Below are 16,391 nucleotides of genomic sequence, written 5' to 3'. Positions count from 1 at the left end.
TGCCTAGCCTTTAATAACCTGTAATGCTATAAATAAACAAGCAAATATTTTGAGATGCATGGATTGAACAGATGGTCCTGTGGTCTCTACATTTTGCCCTTCTTTCTCAGAGTAACTGATTTTAGAAACAAAATAAACAATAAAACCTTACTTACCATTTTATGGCAACAAAGGCTTTGGGACCACCATTCCAAATATTCTATAGTGCTTGAAATGAGTTGTTGTGACTAGTTTTTTCCCCCATTTCCTTCAATTGTCACCTTGTTTGGAATGCTAATGCTTATTCACAAATGATAATAAACAAATATAAAGTGACTTTACTGTTCTCATCTCTCTTCAGAAGTAAAGTGATAATAAGGCAATTTTGCCAATTGGAGAGTTTATAGAATAAGGAAAACACTGTAATTTTCAAGAAAATAAAACAAATTACTCAATACATGGCATCTTTAAGAAATAGTTTTCATCAGTGTCTAAGAAATAAGTCAAGAAATTTGGATAAAATATATTCAGGAAGACTCTTAGTCTTCCTTCAGTTTCTTAGAGTCTTAGATGAAGAGTTACAGTTGATTGCCAAGAGCAATGCCATATTTCTCTAGCAGAGGAGAGTTCATGGTATATGTATTTACTGTTACAGCCCCAATAAAAACAAATACAATGACCGATCTAGTTTTTTATATGCTCACAGAGTTACCATATAATTAAAATAATCACCGGCTCTTTGCAGGCTATAGAAAATTTTGCCCTCACAGTGAAAGAAATGGCTCAGATGTTACAGTCCTTTGGAACTGAACTGGCTGAGACAGAACTACCAGATGATATTCCCTCAATAGAAGAAATTCTGGCAATTCGTGCAGAAAGGTATCATCTGTTGAAGGTATGTCTGATAGAGTTGACAAACAAAAGATTTCCATGGTCTTTCTTTTTCTAGAGAGGTGTTTATTATCTCCATTTTACACTGGCTGTTGCATAAAGGGAGATAAAAGACATTTATATAATATATTTTAAAACGATTAAAAAATACTTTATAAAAGACTGTCCTGGATATGTTAGACCTAAGTGTCCCCTCCGCAAATGGTGTATTAATTTGAGAAGTTATTTAAAAATATCTTATAAATGCTGCAGAAAAAGAAATATAGTCTTTTGTTTTGTTTTACTATGTGCAGTCATGCACTGCACATAGTCATGCACTGCACACAGTCATGCACTGCACACAGTCATGCACTGCACAGTCATGCACTGCACACAGTCATGCACTGCACACAGTCATGCACTGCACAGTCATGCACTGCACACAGTCATGCACTGCACAGTCATGCACTGCACATAGTCATGCACTGCACAGTCATGCACTGCACACAGTCATGCACTGCACACAGTCATGCACTGCACACAGTCATGCACTGCACAGTCATGCACTGCACACAGTCATGCACTGCACAGTCATGCACTGCACATAGTCATGCACTGCACACAGTCATGCACTGCACACAGTCATGCACTGCACAGTCATGCACTGCACACAGTCATGCACTGCACAGTCATGCACTGCACATAGTCATGCACTGCACACAGTCATGCACTGCACAGTCATGCACTGTACATAGTCATGCACTGCACATAGTCATGCACTGCACATAGTCATGCACTGCACATAGTCATGCACTGCACAGTCATGCACTGCACATAGTCATGCACTGCACATAGTCATGCACTGCACAGTCATGCACTGCACATAGTCATGCACTGCACACAGTCATGCACTGCACAGTCATGCACTGCACACAGTCATGCACTACACATAGTCATGCACTGCACAGTCATGCACTGCACAGTCATGCACTGCACATAGTCATGCACTGCACATAGTCATGCACTGCACATAGTCATGCACTGCACAGTCATGCACTGTACATAGTCATGCACTGCACATAGTCATGCACTGCACACAGTCATGCACTGTACATAGTCATGCACTGCACATAGTCATGCACTGCACACAGTCATGCACTGTACACAGTCATGCACTGCACATAGTCATGCACTGCACACAGTCATGCACTGCACATAGTCATGCACTGCACAGTCATGCACTGCACATAGTCATGCACTGCACACAGTCATGCACTGCACACAGTCATGCACTGCACATAGTCATGCACTGCACATAAGGTTGTTTTGATCAGTGATGAACTGCATATATGACAGTAGTCCCATAAGATTATACCATATTTTTACTGTACCTTTTCTATGTTTAGATACACAAATGTATACCATTGTGTTACAACTGCCTACAGTACGCCTACAACTGTCTACAGTATACAGTACAGTAACATGCTGTACAGGTTTGTAGCTTAGGAGCAATAGGCTATGCCCTGTAGCCTAGGTGTCTACTAGGCTATCCACCTAGGTCTGTGTAAATGCACTCTGTGATGTTCACAAAATGATGAAATAACCTAACAATGCATTTCTCGGAACGTATCTCCAACATTAAGTGATGTATGACTCTATTTTTAATTTTTGATGAGGAGTCAGGAAGCCGAGTTTCTTGTCCCATCTCTGCTGTGAGCTAGCATTGTGACCAAGGCTAACATTGCTCAATTGATTCTAAGTTCTCTTCTCTGCAGAATACTAGGTCCTGATGTTTCCTACAGTAGACCAGGGGTTGCGAATTGGTTGTGCTCTCCTACCCAGGTCTTTGTGGAGTGCTGCTTTGTGAAGGATTTTGAAGTGCAATTCAGATAATCAGCAAGTATTTTTTGGATCTACTTTCTTCAGAAAGTTCAAGAATAATCTGAACAAGCACTGGGCATTCATATAACTCGTCTCTTTCATCTGATAATAGACATGCTGTGTGCATTAGAAGATTAAAGCTGTATATAGAGATATGTGTTTAAATTAAAAAGATAAACTGAATTTTTTTCCAACTTTTATTTTAGGTCCAGAGGGTACATGTGCAGGTTTGTTACATGGATAAATTGTGGGATGCTGAGGTTTGGTATATGAATGATCCTGTCGCCCGGGTAGTGAGCATAGTACCAGATAGGTAGTTTTTCAACACTCTCCATCCTCCCACCCTCCTTCCTCTAGTAGTCCCCACTGTCTGTTGTTCCCATCTTTATGTCCATGTGTACCTAATGTTTAGCTCCCATTTGTGAGAACATGCAGTATTTGGTTTCCTGTTCCTGCATTAATTTGCTTAGGATAGTGGCCTACAGCTGCATCCATGTTGTGTAAAGGACATGATCTCATTCTTTTTTATGACTGTATAGTATTCCATGGTGTATGTGTACCATATTTTCTTTATACAGCCCACCATTGATGGGCACCTAGGTTGAGTCCATGTTTCTGCTATTGTGAATAGTGCTGCAATGACATATGAGTGCGTGTGTCTTTTGGTAGAACAATTTATTTTCCTTTGGGTATAAACCCAGTAATGGGAATGCTGGGTTGAATGGTATTCTGTTTTAAGCTCTTTGAGAAATCTCCAGACTGCTTTCCACAGTGATTGAACTAATTTACATCTCCAACAAGTATGTGTCAGTGTTCCCTTTTCTCTGTAGCCTCGCCGTATCTGTTATTTTTTGTCTTTTTAATAATAGCCATTTTGACTGATGTGAGATGGTATCTCATTATGGTTTGATTTGCAAGAAACTGACCTTTTGAATCACAGTCTAAAAACAAAACTCTGTCCACGGAAAGAAGCTCTGTTCTTCACGAACTGCATGTTGTTGGGCAATTTGCTTACCTTTTCTGAGTTGCAGTTTCTGTGTCTTTACAATGAGGTTGATGATGGTGATGATGCATCATACCTCGTAGGATTGTTGTGAAGATGAAATGAGGCAAAGAAAGTGATGTATGTATAACAATGTTCGGTACATAGTTGGTACTTCATAAATATTGGCTTTTAATGTTGATGTTATTACCCATATTGGTGATGGTGTCATGGAATCTGTTCTCAGAATAAATGTACACCAAAACTTTTGCTTACAATTTCAAGGGACTCTTGCACCACCTGAAAGAAATCTTAAATCACTCTTGGATGTCTGAGAAAGCTCTATATTGTTACACCACCCACTGAGGTTAAGCCCTTCTAAATAGAGGCATATACTTATTGATGAATTAATTAAACCTAAATGTGAAGTAAAATAAGACTTAAGGCAGGGAGTGATTGGTTACAATTAAAGATTAGTAGCAAAGACATTTAACTGTATCTGAGTATGCATTAAGTATTATTTGCAATTGTATGCTTTCTACTGTGGTGGTTTTTATTGTTCTACTACTGCTTTATTTGAGCTCATTGAAAATGTTAGCAGAACAGTGACAAGTGCAGTGGTACATATCTGTTGTCCCACCTACACAGGAACCTGAGGCAGGAGAATTGCTTGAGTCCAGGAGTTTGGGTCCAGCCTGGGCAACATAGCAAGACCCCATCTCTAAAAAAGTAAATAAAAATAAATAAAATATTAGCAGAATAGGATGGACTGGATTGGAACTTTCTACCACTTAGAGAAGGAGGCTACAAATAGACCACATGGTACTTCTGCCCATGATGATCTTATAAAAACATTAATTGCAACATCCATCTCTAAGGCAAGGGGTTCTTGGATCTTCATAGCTTTTAGATTTTGTGGCACTGAGATTTTGAAATTTTGTGAATTTTCAGAGAACTATGAAAGCAAAGGCCATTCTAGAATTAACTGTTTCTAGTCTTCATGCCATAGTTGTATGCTTCCTTCCCATCACATCATTCAGGTTAGATTACTAATTAGCTGATACTCCTTTTGTGTCTTTGGACAGAATGATATTACAGCTGTAACCAAAGAAGGAAAAATTCTGCTAACAAATCTGGAAGTGCCTGACACTGAAGGAGCTGTCAGTTCAAGACTAGAATGTCATCAGCAAATAAGTGGTGACTGGCAAACTATTAATAAGTGAGTACTCTCTTTTTGGTTTAGAGTTACTTATTTTGTATTTTTGAAAGGCAATTATACATTTTTGCTGCAATATGTTAAGTGTTAAAATATTCCTGGACCTCTGGAAATCTGATAACTTATTTCTAGGTTGTCCTACAGAGATGATTTTGCTTGTAGAAGAGATTCTGTGGACATTGATTGTCTCTACAGGTAGAACCAAGTGTCATGGGCTATGACTTTGCCTATAATTCTTAATGTCCATACTGCGCCTATCTACGTATTTACAAAACAGATAGTTGCATTTAGGAATTTATTTGAGTTTTCTTTGTTAAGGTTGCTGACTCAAGTACATGATATGGAAACAGCTTTTGATGGATTTTGGGAAAAACATCAATTAAAAATGGAGCAGTATCTGCAACTATGGAAGTTTGAGCAGGATTTCCAACAGGTCAGTTAAAACATTTCTTTGTACACCTTTTTTCATTACACCAGAGGTTTTTACTCCTTAATCATGAGAAATCCTGTCTTGCAAGATGCCCATTTATACCTAAAAGAAAAAAAAAGGAGGCAAATGTAAATGAACCTTGGCTTAGACTGAAGAAAATCTCTACTAAAATTCTGAGACTTCTACTTTTTCAGCTTACTCATTTCCTTTGAGAAAGTATCAAACTGCCAATATATATGACAGGGACAAAGTTACTTTCTACTTTTAGGTTTGTTTTTCAAATTTATCTTAGATCTAAAGGGTGTTCAAGGTTATGAGGTGGCTTTCCAAAGGAATAATGCCAGCTTCCTTCTTGGTTTTTAAATCCCATGTACCTATGCTGACCATATTTAACATGACCTAACAAGCTTTTCTTTCTGATCCAGGAGTTTATTCCTATGAAAAGCCTGAGAGATGAAATTAAATAAGTTTAATAAATAATTAAAAATATATTCCAATTGGACCCTCCTGGAAAATCCATCATATATGGTCAAGATGCATAGATTTGGGCCGGGCGCGGTGGCTCAGGCCTGTAATCCCAGCACTTTGGGAGGCCGAGACGGGCAGATCACGAGGTCAGGAAATCGAGACCATCCTGGCTAACACGGTGAAACCCCATCTCTACTAAAAATACAAAAAAACTAGCCGGGCGAGGTGGCGGGCGCCTGTAGTCCCAGCTACTTGGGAGGCTGAGGCAGGAGAATGGCCTAAACCCGGAAGGCTGAGCTTGCAGTGAGCTGAGATCCGGCCACTGCGCTCCAGCCTGGGGGACAGAGCAAGACTCCGTCTCAAAAAAAAAAAAAAAAAAAAAAAAAAAAAAAAAAAAAAAAAAAAAAAAAGATGCATAGATTTAGTTTCTTTTCCTTTTTCGGTCATGCTCAATCTTCTCACAGTCTGTCTCATAGCATATACTTCACCAGAGGATCCAAGGAAAACTCACTTCTTCTCTCTTGTATGTGCCCAACTTGTTTTCTGCCCATGAATGGCTTACTTGCTTTGTATTTCACTTGCTCATCAGAGTTAGGTTTGGGAGGAGCACTGCACTCTGGACACAGGGCTCAGTTACCACTGGCGTTTTCCCTCCTTTGCTTCAAACATCTATTGAACTGTTCTCCATGAAACCTTCCCTAAAGAAAGAATAGGTCAAGCTGCTCTTGGTCCTTCTAGGTATTTGTGTTTCTTCCTCCTCTCCAACTGAATACACAGAAAATAGCACTTTTCCTGAGCATACCCATTATGCTTATAATTACATATTAATTTGCATCCATACCAAATTCTTGTCCTGTGGTTATGTTCTGTCTCCCCAAGTCATTAATTCCTGTCTTTAATCAATATTGTTGTTTGTCTTAGAGTATAATCTCACTGGTGTATCTCATAGTGACATGTCGACAGGTTCTGTACGTCTAGAAACATGACTTAAAAAAAACACATAGGAACATAAACTTACAGAAAAATTGCAAATATAAGAAAAATAGAAATACCCATATACCTTATTCCCAGATTAACTTAATGATAGTATTTTACTCTATTTGCTTTATTATTTGTATTCCCTCCCTCATGTATATACAGATAATATTTTTTTCTGATCTGACAAATAATATATTTTCTGACCCATTTGAGTGTAAGTTGCACACGTGATGGCCCTTTCCCCCTAAATACTTCCATTTTCTCTGGTAATAGGGATATTCTGTTATATGACCATAGTACAGTTATCAGATTCAGTACATTTAACAGTGCAATACTTTTATATTATCTACCATTGGTATTTCAGTTTTGTCAGTTGACTCAGTCAACTCTTTTATAGCATTTATTTTTCCTTCAGAATCGGATCCTATATAGGGTCCAGTCTTGCATTGTCTTGTGTCTTTAGTGTCCTTGAACCTAGAATCTTGAATCTTTCCACAGCCTTTCTTTGTCTTTTATGACTCTGACATTTTGAAAAATATAGTCCTTTTTTTTTGAGACAGTTCTGTCTCCCAAGCTGGAGTACAATGACACAATCATAGCTACTGCAGCCTCAAACTCCTAGGCTTAAGCTATCCTCCCCCCTCAGTCTTCCAAGTAGCTGAGACTACAGGTACGCACCACCATGCCTGGCTAACTTTTTAAGTTTTGCGGGGATGGGGTCTCATTGTGTTGCCCAGGCTGGTCTGCAACTCCTAGGCTCAAACAATCCTCCCACCTCAGCCTCCCAAAGTGCTGAGATTCCAGGCATAAGCTATAAGGACTCATGCCTAGCCATAGTCCCTTTTAAAATACATTTTCCTTCATTTAGAGTTTGTTGGACATCTTCTCATGATTCTATTTAGTATATATGACCAACTAGAATACCACATTAGTGAAGTGTCCTTCTTAAGGAATCATATCTGCAAGTGAGTGATGCCTACCTCCCTCTTATTGTTGATGTGGATTCTGATTACCTATTCAGGGTGTTGTTGAATTTCTCCACTGTAAAGCTACTTTTACTCCCCTTCTAACTAGTAGGAAAAGTGTGGGGAGAAAATTTAAGGTTATGCAAATATCCTGCTTGTCATCAAAATTTCCCTATAAATTTAGCATCAACTGATGATGCTTGCCTGGACAAATCTTTGCTATGATGGTTGCAAAATGATGATTATTTTCAACCCCCATGTCCAGTCCACATTTATCAGTCCACACTAGGCATTCTACTAAAGCAAGAGCCTTCCCTTCTCTCCATTTATTTATTTGATTCAAAGAGTTTTACTTATTCATTTTTAAAACTTTCAACTTTTATTTTAGATTCAAGGCATACACGTGTACGTTTGTTACATGGGTATACTGTGTAATGCTGAGATTTGAGATGTGAATGATACCATTACTCAGGTAGTGAGCATAATATCCAATAGTTAGTTTTTAAGCCCTTGCCTTCCTCCTTTTCCCCATTTTAGTAGTCTCCAGCATTTATTGTTCCTATCTTTATGTCTATGTGTAACCAGTGCTTAACTTCCACTTATAAGTGATAACATGCTGTGTTTGGTTTTCAGTTTCTGTGTTAGTTTGCTTAGGATAATGGCCTCCAACTGCATCATGTTGCTGCAAAAGACATGATTTTGTTTTTTTTATGGCTGCATAGTATTCTATGATGTATTTGTACCACATTTTCTTTATCCAGTCCATCATTGATGGGCACCTGGGTTGATTCCAAGCCTTTGCTATTGTGAATAGTGCTGCAATGAACATACAATTGTATTGTCTTTTTGATAGAATGATTTATTTTCCATTGGGTATATACTCAGTAATGGGATTGCTGGGTCAAATGGTAGTTCTGCCTTAAGTTCTTAAATATTCAGGATGCCTTCCACAGTGGCTGAACTAATTTACTTTCCCACCAACAGTGTATCAGTGTTCCCTTCTCTCCACAGCCTCACCAGTGTCTGTTCCTTTTTGTCTCTTTAATAATAGCCATTCTGACTGATGCGAGATGGTATCTCATTTGATTTGCATTTCTCTGATGGTTAGTGATATTGAGCATTTTCTCATGTTTGTTGGCAATTTGTATGTCTCCTTTTGAGAAGTATCTGTTCATGTCCTCTGCTCACTTTTTAATGGAGTTATTAGTTTTTTGCTTGTTGAATTGTTTAAGTTCCTTACAGATTCTGGATATTAGATTTTTGTCAGATGCATAGTTCGGGAATATTTGCTCCCCTTCTGTAGGCTGTCTGTTTACTCTGTTGATAGCTTCTTTTGTTATGCAGAAGCTCTTTAGTTTAGTTAGGTTCCACGTATCAATTTTTGTATTTGTTGAAATTGCTTTTGAGATTTTAGTCATAAATTCTTTCCCAAGGCCAATGTCCAGAATGGTGTTTCCTAACCTTTCTCCCAAGATTCTTGTAGATTGAGGTCTTATATTTAGATCTTTAATCCATCCTTAGTTAATTGTTATATATGGTGAAAGGTAGGGGTCCAGTTTCACTCTTCTTTATATGATTAACCAGCTATCTCAGCACCATTTGTTGAATAGGGAGTCCTTTCCCCTTGATTATTTTGGTTGATTTTGTAAAAGATCAGATGGTCGTAGGTGCGTGGCTTTATTTCTGGGTTCTCTATTCTGTTCCATTGGTCTAAGTGTCTGTTTTTGTACCAGGACTATGTTGTTTTGGTATAGTTTGATGTCAGGTAATACGTTATTTCTGGCTTTGTTCTTTTTGTTTAGGATTGCTCTGGCTATTTGAGCTCTTTTGTGGTTCCATATGAATTTTAGAATAGTTTTTCTAATTCTGTGAAAAAAGATGTTGGTAGTTTGATAGGAATAGCATTGAATTGGCAGATTGTTTTGGACAGTATGGCCATTTGAATATAGTGATTCTTCAAATCTATGAGCATAGAATGTTTTTTCCATTTGTTTGTGTCATCTATGATTTCTTTCAGCAGTGTTTTGTAGGTCTCCTTATAGAGATTTTTCTCTTCCTTGGGCTACATGTATTACTAGGTATTTTATTCTTTTTGTAGGTCATTGTAAATGAAATTGCATTCTTGATTCGGCTTTCAGCTTGAATATTGTTGGTGTATAGAAATGCTACTGATTTTTGTACATTGATTTTGTATCGTAAAACTTCCCTGAAGTTGTTTATCAATTCTAGGAGCCTTTTGGTAGTCTTTAGTGTTTTCTAGGTATAGAATCATATCATCAGCAAAGAAAGATGATTTGGCATCTTTTCTGATTCCTAGTTTTTTGATGGTTTATAATTTATTAGTGTTCTTGACTATTTTGGTGTTTCAGAGTGCTGCTGTGTCCTCGTGACGTGCTCCCACATTTAAATAAATCACTTTCTTACTTTCTGTCATAAAGATATATTCCAAGTTCATCTTGTACCTATTCTGCCTCAACCCTGGAATCAGTTATTTCCTTGAGGAGCCCTGGTTTCTTTTTCTGGGAAATGATATTAAAGACCAAGATCTGGGTGGGAGATGTGCTTATTGCTTCTGGAGGGCTTTTGCTTTTAGCGTAATTCACCAGAGAGCTGGGGAATGATGAAAAAAAAAACTTAGATGAAAATTCTCAGGTAAGATTTTGTTTTAGATGTTGGCTATATATATATGTGTGTATATATATGTGTGTGTGTGTGTATATATATACACACACACACTCACACAAATGTATATATACCTATACATACCTCACATGTATACATTTATGCAAATACATGTCCTCATACACAAACCTACACATGTACATGGTGATCTTTTGTACATTATGAGTACACGTTGATATCTATGAGGTTAAATTTTAGCAGAGTATAGCTATTTCTGTGAATAAAATAACAAAATTTTTTTTCATATGTGCAATTTCTCCATGTCAATATTTTCGTTTAAAAGCATTTTGTATAAAACTTGATCATAAAGATAATTTTTATGTTTTTAAAACCTCTTTGTTTCCTATTTTTAGCTTGTGACTGAAGTTGAATTTCTATTAAACCAACAAGCAGAACTGGCTGATGTAACAGGGACTATAGCTCAAGTAAAACAAAAAATAAAAAAATTGGAAAACTTAGATGAAAATTCTCAGGTAAGATTGTGTTTTAGGTGTTTGCTATATTATACAGTAAAATAGTTATTTTTTGGTGGAAGTAGGTAGTATAGACTCTTATTATTAATTTCTTTATTTTTATTTTTCCATAGGTTACTGGAGTATAGGTGGTATTTGGTTACATGAGTAAGTTCTTTAGTGGTGATTTGTGAGATTTTGGTGCACTCATCACCCGAGCAGTATACACTGCACCCTATTTGTAGTCTTTTATCCCTCACCCTCCTCCCATCATAACAACATTCTGTATATTAGGCACAATTATATTGGTCTATATTCTGCTTTGTTCAATGCAGGCCAGAGGTGACACTACAGATATATCATGTAGTTGTAAAAGGAGGTCGCTGAGACAATGGCGTGAACTGTTTCAAGCCCACCAATAGGAATAAGGGCATACATTATTTTGGAGAAGCTAGAAGAATGTGTATCAAGAATGATATATGGTGCTTGGAAATGATGGAAACATACAGAAACATGATTCCTTAAATGCCCACTTTAGGATATATGCAGTTTAACCAAATGGAGACTCACATAGACATTTCTACTTATTCTTACTATCTGTGACCTTGAGTAAATTCATTTCTAATCTTCAGTGTCTTCACCTATAAACTGGGGATAAAATGACCTACTTTGCAGGGCAATTGTGAATATTCATTTAAATGTATATAAAAACCTGGCACAACACTGGGGTGTATAGTAAGTACTCAAAGGAGGCAGTTTTCATGATTCCTGCTAGTCTTAAAGTTTGGACTAATGGCTTTGATACTTAAAAAACTCTAGCTTTTATGTGAGAGCAAGGCCATGCTTTTTATGTGAGAGCAAGGCCATGCTTTTTAAGATGAATTCTCAGCATACAAACAGATTTATGGGTGAACCATGAGTGTGTGAAAACACATATTGAAGAAGCAACAGTTATGATAACTAGTTCTGGAATTATGCTTGTAGATCTCTGTGATCATGGGACAATTTACATATCCCTATGGTATAGCAGAAAGAGGAGGCAAACTGGTTTGGAAACTAAGGGGGACTTCATTTTTTTCCATGTAATAATTTTTCATTTCTAATTGTGGTAAAAACACATAACATGAAATTTACCATCTTAATCATTTTTAAGTATTCAGTTCAGTAGTGATATGTAAATTCGCATTGCTGTGCAACAGCTCCAGAACTTTTTCATCTTATAATATTGAAACTGTATACCCATTAGACAACAGTTCTCCATTTTAAACCTGGTTTTCTCACTAGGTAGAGAGGCCAGTCACTTCCTCATCCTGGGTTTCAGTTTTATTTATTTTATTTTGACAAACATTTCTTGAACTCCTACTATGTTCGAGTCTCTCCACTGGGGGGAGTGAGTAGTTGACAGAGTGGAGGCAAGGTCACTAAAGGTCATTTTTTTGACATAGAAACCCTGTGACTTCAGGTATGTGAAGTAGTCTAGGTACATGACAATGCTGATGAGATTTCTAAGGCTGAGATGATATGAAATACATTTGACTGGTGTGTATACCTCATTTAATATAGGTGGTTCTATTCTAAATCCACACATATTACGAGAAAAAAATCTCATCCACGTTCTGGGTATGATGTGAAATTTTCAGTTTCTATAACCGGAAATGCATGAGCTTCTAATGACATCACTGCTACAGCTAATTATTATAACTGTAATGTTTTTTGTTTGTTTGTTTGTTTTTTGCAGCCTGAAGGAGTAGGCATCAAATTGTATTTGTGGCAATGTATCCTTCTTGCTCAGAGATCATGTATTCATTATTTTGTTTCTTTGTTACAATCAGGAGCTATTATCAAAGGCCCAGTTTGTGATATTACATGGACACAAGCTTGCAGCAAATCACCATTATGCACTTGATTTAATCTGCCAGAGGTGCAATGAGCTACGTTACCTTTCTGATATTTTGGTTAATGAGATAAAAGCGAAACGGATACAACTCAGCAGGACCTTCAAAATGCATAAACTCCTACAGCAGGTAGTGTAATGGGAAATGATCCATTTCTGAAAAGGAACACACTTTTTTTTTTCAGGTCCTGCTAACCTGAAACACCTTGCCCTTCTGCCACATGGAATACCTTTTATCTTCTCAGAGGTTATATGGTCAGGGACTGGTATAGCTTTGGAATTAAATTTGTAAGAAATCTGAAGGACTGAGTTTGATCATGATTTTTTCATCCATCTACCAATGAACTATTCATGGAAGATCCAATATAGTTCAAATTTTGCCCTTTGTTCTAAATATTGAGATTGTGGAGTAATGGCTTCCTTTGTATTTTGGGTACATCTCTGAAGTCTCCACTGGTGATGGTTTATACTTGGAACATTTTTAAAAGCCTGAGGGGCATTTTGCTACAGCCTGAAGCTCCTTTCACATTTCATAGTACAGAAATAAAATATTAAACAGTGACTGGAAAATATTGCTCCATGGCTTGTGGGTTTGACCCTTTTCACAATTAGGCAATGAATTGACAGGTCACCATATGGATCTGGTGTTGGCAGTGGAATATAAAATAGGGTTCCACTTCCAGACATTATATCTGAACATAAACATTTTAATCTTTACATCTCATTCTTTGGGAAGGAAACTTTATTCTTGTCCTTAGCTGTCATTAAGCATTTGTATTACACTTTATATTTTCCTAGGAATTTCATATTTCAGTTATTGATTTTGGGAAAATAACATGTAAAATAAAGTGTTAGTATTGAGAAAATGGTCAGACTTCTGCTGCAGAATAAATTCATTGTTGTGAAATACATGCAGTGTTTCCCAACCTTGGCTGTGTATCAGCAATATCTGTGGAGCTCTGTAAAAGTATAGATGCCCAACTTATGGCCCAGAGCTACTGAATCAGAATTTCTGGGGGCAGAACCCAGATATCTTTATTTTTTTAACAGCTCTGAAAGCAATTCTGACTCACAGAAGCCAGAGGCTGAGAACCACTCACTTAATGGACAAATATGTTTTATCTTTATTAATTCACATTTTTTTCTTCTTGATTTTCTCACCAGGCTCGTCAATGCTGTGATGAAGGGGAATGTCTTCTAGCTAATCAGGAAATAGATAAGTTTCAGTCTAAAGAAGATGCTCAGAAAGCCCTCCAAGACATTGAAAATTTTCTTGAAATGGCTCTACCTTTTATAAATTATGAACCTGAAACACTGCAGTATGAATTTGATGTAATATTATCTCCTGAGCTTAAGGTAGAGGCTTTTAAAATTTTCAAATAAACATTTAAAGAAAGTTATAATTGCAGTACTGTGGGTAGGAGGAGTTTTACTACCTCACAGCTAACTTTATGTCAAACTGCACTTACATTGTCTTCTTAGGGGTGATAGTAGTGCCACTGTCAAGCATCAAATAATTCAATGGCATATGTTTGCTACTTAATGAGGAATAATAATTTCCTTTTTGAGCTCCAAATCCATTATTTTAAAACTCTTTTTATGTGCTAGGTGTTCTCACACATATTTCGTTGTGCATCACTGGAGAAAGCCCCAAAGCTCTTCTATAATAGAATGTTGGGTCCATGTCAAGAATGTCAAGAGTACTTTACCCCAAACATCCTTCCTTTGTGCTGCAGTGACCATCAGCAGATGCTCTGTGGATGATGTGGCCTTGCTACTCAGTTTGAGAATGAAAGCATAAAGATAGGATTTGGGTCTTCTTGGAGAAGGAGGAGCAGGCAGAAGTTGTTGTTAACAGGGTGGAGAGCTATAGGTTAGTTCAGTACTGCCCCCTTGGAAATCACATGAAGGATTATCCACATTGTAGATAAGAGTATTTGTGATGCTATTTGCTGCTTAAATGTGTAGTTGACTCTAAGGTTGGAGCAGTATCTAGACCCATGCTTAGCAGAATATCCTAGGGGATGCCAAGAAATCGGAAATGTAGTCATGGCAATAGCCAAGTGATTCTCTGGAAGCAACCAAGCTTAACTCTAGCTTCCTCAAAGCATCTAGAAGAGGTACAAATGTGCGTTATCCATTGGTGGCTCTGAGGAGCCTGTTGCAACATAGAGGACTTATAACAAGAGTGTCCTACAGGGTAAAATGTAACAAAATATTATACCAATGTTATTCATTTGATTGTTTTTATAACTTGGTGGCTTTCTTATGCTAAACAGGAAAGAGCAATATGCCTTCTTTCCCAGCCATTATCTGATTCAGCCAATGAACCAATGAAGGGCAAATCGCTCTCTGCAGTGACCAATTTCATGACTGCTTCTTGGTAATTTTTTCCTCCAGGTTGTTTTGGTTGAGATTTTGGTTTTATATCCATGTGAACATAAAACATTAATCTGTTTTGCTATTTTTCTAAATTTCTTGTTGTTATCTTTTAAACTCTAAATTATTTTTTGACCATCGGAGTCTGAGAAATGTAATGGGGTTTGTATCGACCTCATTTCAGAAAATATTTCCTGTAATTCTTACGCAACCTACAGGTTCAAATGAAGACTATACAACTCAAGCTTGAAAACATTCGAAGCATATTTGAGAACCAGCAGGCTGGTTTCAGGAACCTGGTACATAAGCATGTGAGGCCAATCCAATTTGTGGTACCCACACCTGAAAATTTGATCACATCTAGAACACCATTTTTTTCATCTAAACAAGGTAAAATGTCTTACTTTCTCTGTCTCTTTTTCTCTTGCTATTGTTTATATTGTTACTCTTGATGTGAATACTGAGTTTATTCTTCAATGCGGATAGATGAAAATTTCACTTTAGCATCTTTGGTCATATTTATATTGTGCAAGGCAAGAGTCAGATTGAGGTTATTGTATGTAGTAAAACATAGTAGTAATATAGTACAGTACAAGGAATTGTGAACATCTCAGTACTGAGTACTCCTGCCTTGCAAATCTGTATGAAAATTTTACCAACATCAAACTTGCATTTATTTTCAGCAGGTGAAGGAAAGTATATGAAGCTAGTACACACATGTGTGTGTGCACACACACACATATTTACTGCTACTCTAGATAAGCAATGATTTGGTCCTTTTTTATTTATATAAATTTGGGGGTAGAAGTACATACAGTTTTATTACATGGATATATTGCATAGTGGTGAAATATGACTTGGTTCTTATAAGCTACCAGTAAGTGAATGGCTTAGATGATAAAATGGATTGCCTTTTCTAAATAAATGCTGTTAAATAGAATAATTTTGTTGGTAATTTACTGTTACAGAGTTCATTTTCTAGTTTTAATCTCCTAGCTTTATCCATGTAAGATCTATTTTCTTTCTAAGTTCTATGGGAATAATAATTATCCTTATAATGTGTTGAACTGCTCTGGATATGGATGGCTCAGGGATTCCCTTGAGCTGCCTTCGGGTCTTCTTAGAGGAGAGTAATTTGGTCTTTAGGGCCCTAGGTAAGCGGAATGGGCGAAGATGGGAGTAAATTCGGTCTATCTGATCTAAATAGAATCAGAA

At 37.1% G+C, this 16,391-nt stretch overlaps 1 protein-coding gene across 13 annotated transcripts in view; it reads left to right on the top strand.

Annotated features, from left to right (window-relative positions):
• The window catches only part of MCF2 (MCF.2 cell line derived transforming sequence), a 117,350-nt gene that overhangs the window by 70,159 nt on the left and 30,800 nt on the right, over positions 1-16,391 (top strand). For all 13 annotated transcript variants that reach the window (XM_050777409.1, XM_050777406.1, XM_050777407.1 and 10 more), the window contains 7 exons: positions 725-874; positions 4,798-4,931; positions 5,247-5,361; positions 10,805-10,924; positions 12,736-12,927; positions 13,962-14,153; positions 15,395-15,566. In XM_050777409.1, coding sequence (XP_050633366.1) covers positions 725-874; positions 4,798-4,931; positions 5,247-5,361; positions 10,805-10,924; positions 12,736-12,927; positions 13,962-14,153; positions 15,395-15,566 — 1,075 coding nt within the window. The remainder of the gene's footprint in view (positions 1-724; positions 875-4,797; positions 4,932-5,246; positions 5,362-10,804; positions 10,925-12,735; positions 12,928-13,961; positions 14,154-15,394; positions 15,567-16,391) is intronic.

Source organism: Macaca thibetana, chromosome X, assembly GCF_024542745.1.
Source record: "Macaca thibetana thibetana isolate TM-01 chromosome X, ASM2454274v1, whole genome shotgun sequence".
Lineage (NCBI taxonomy): Eukaryota > Metazoa > Chordata > Mammalia > Primates > Cercopithecidae > Macaca > Macaca thibetana.
The sequence above is the reverse complement of the archived record's forward strand: the minus strand, read 5'-3'. Positions and strand labels throughout refer to the sequence as shown.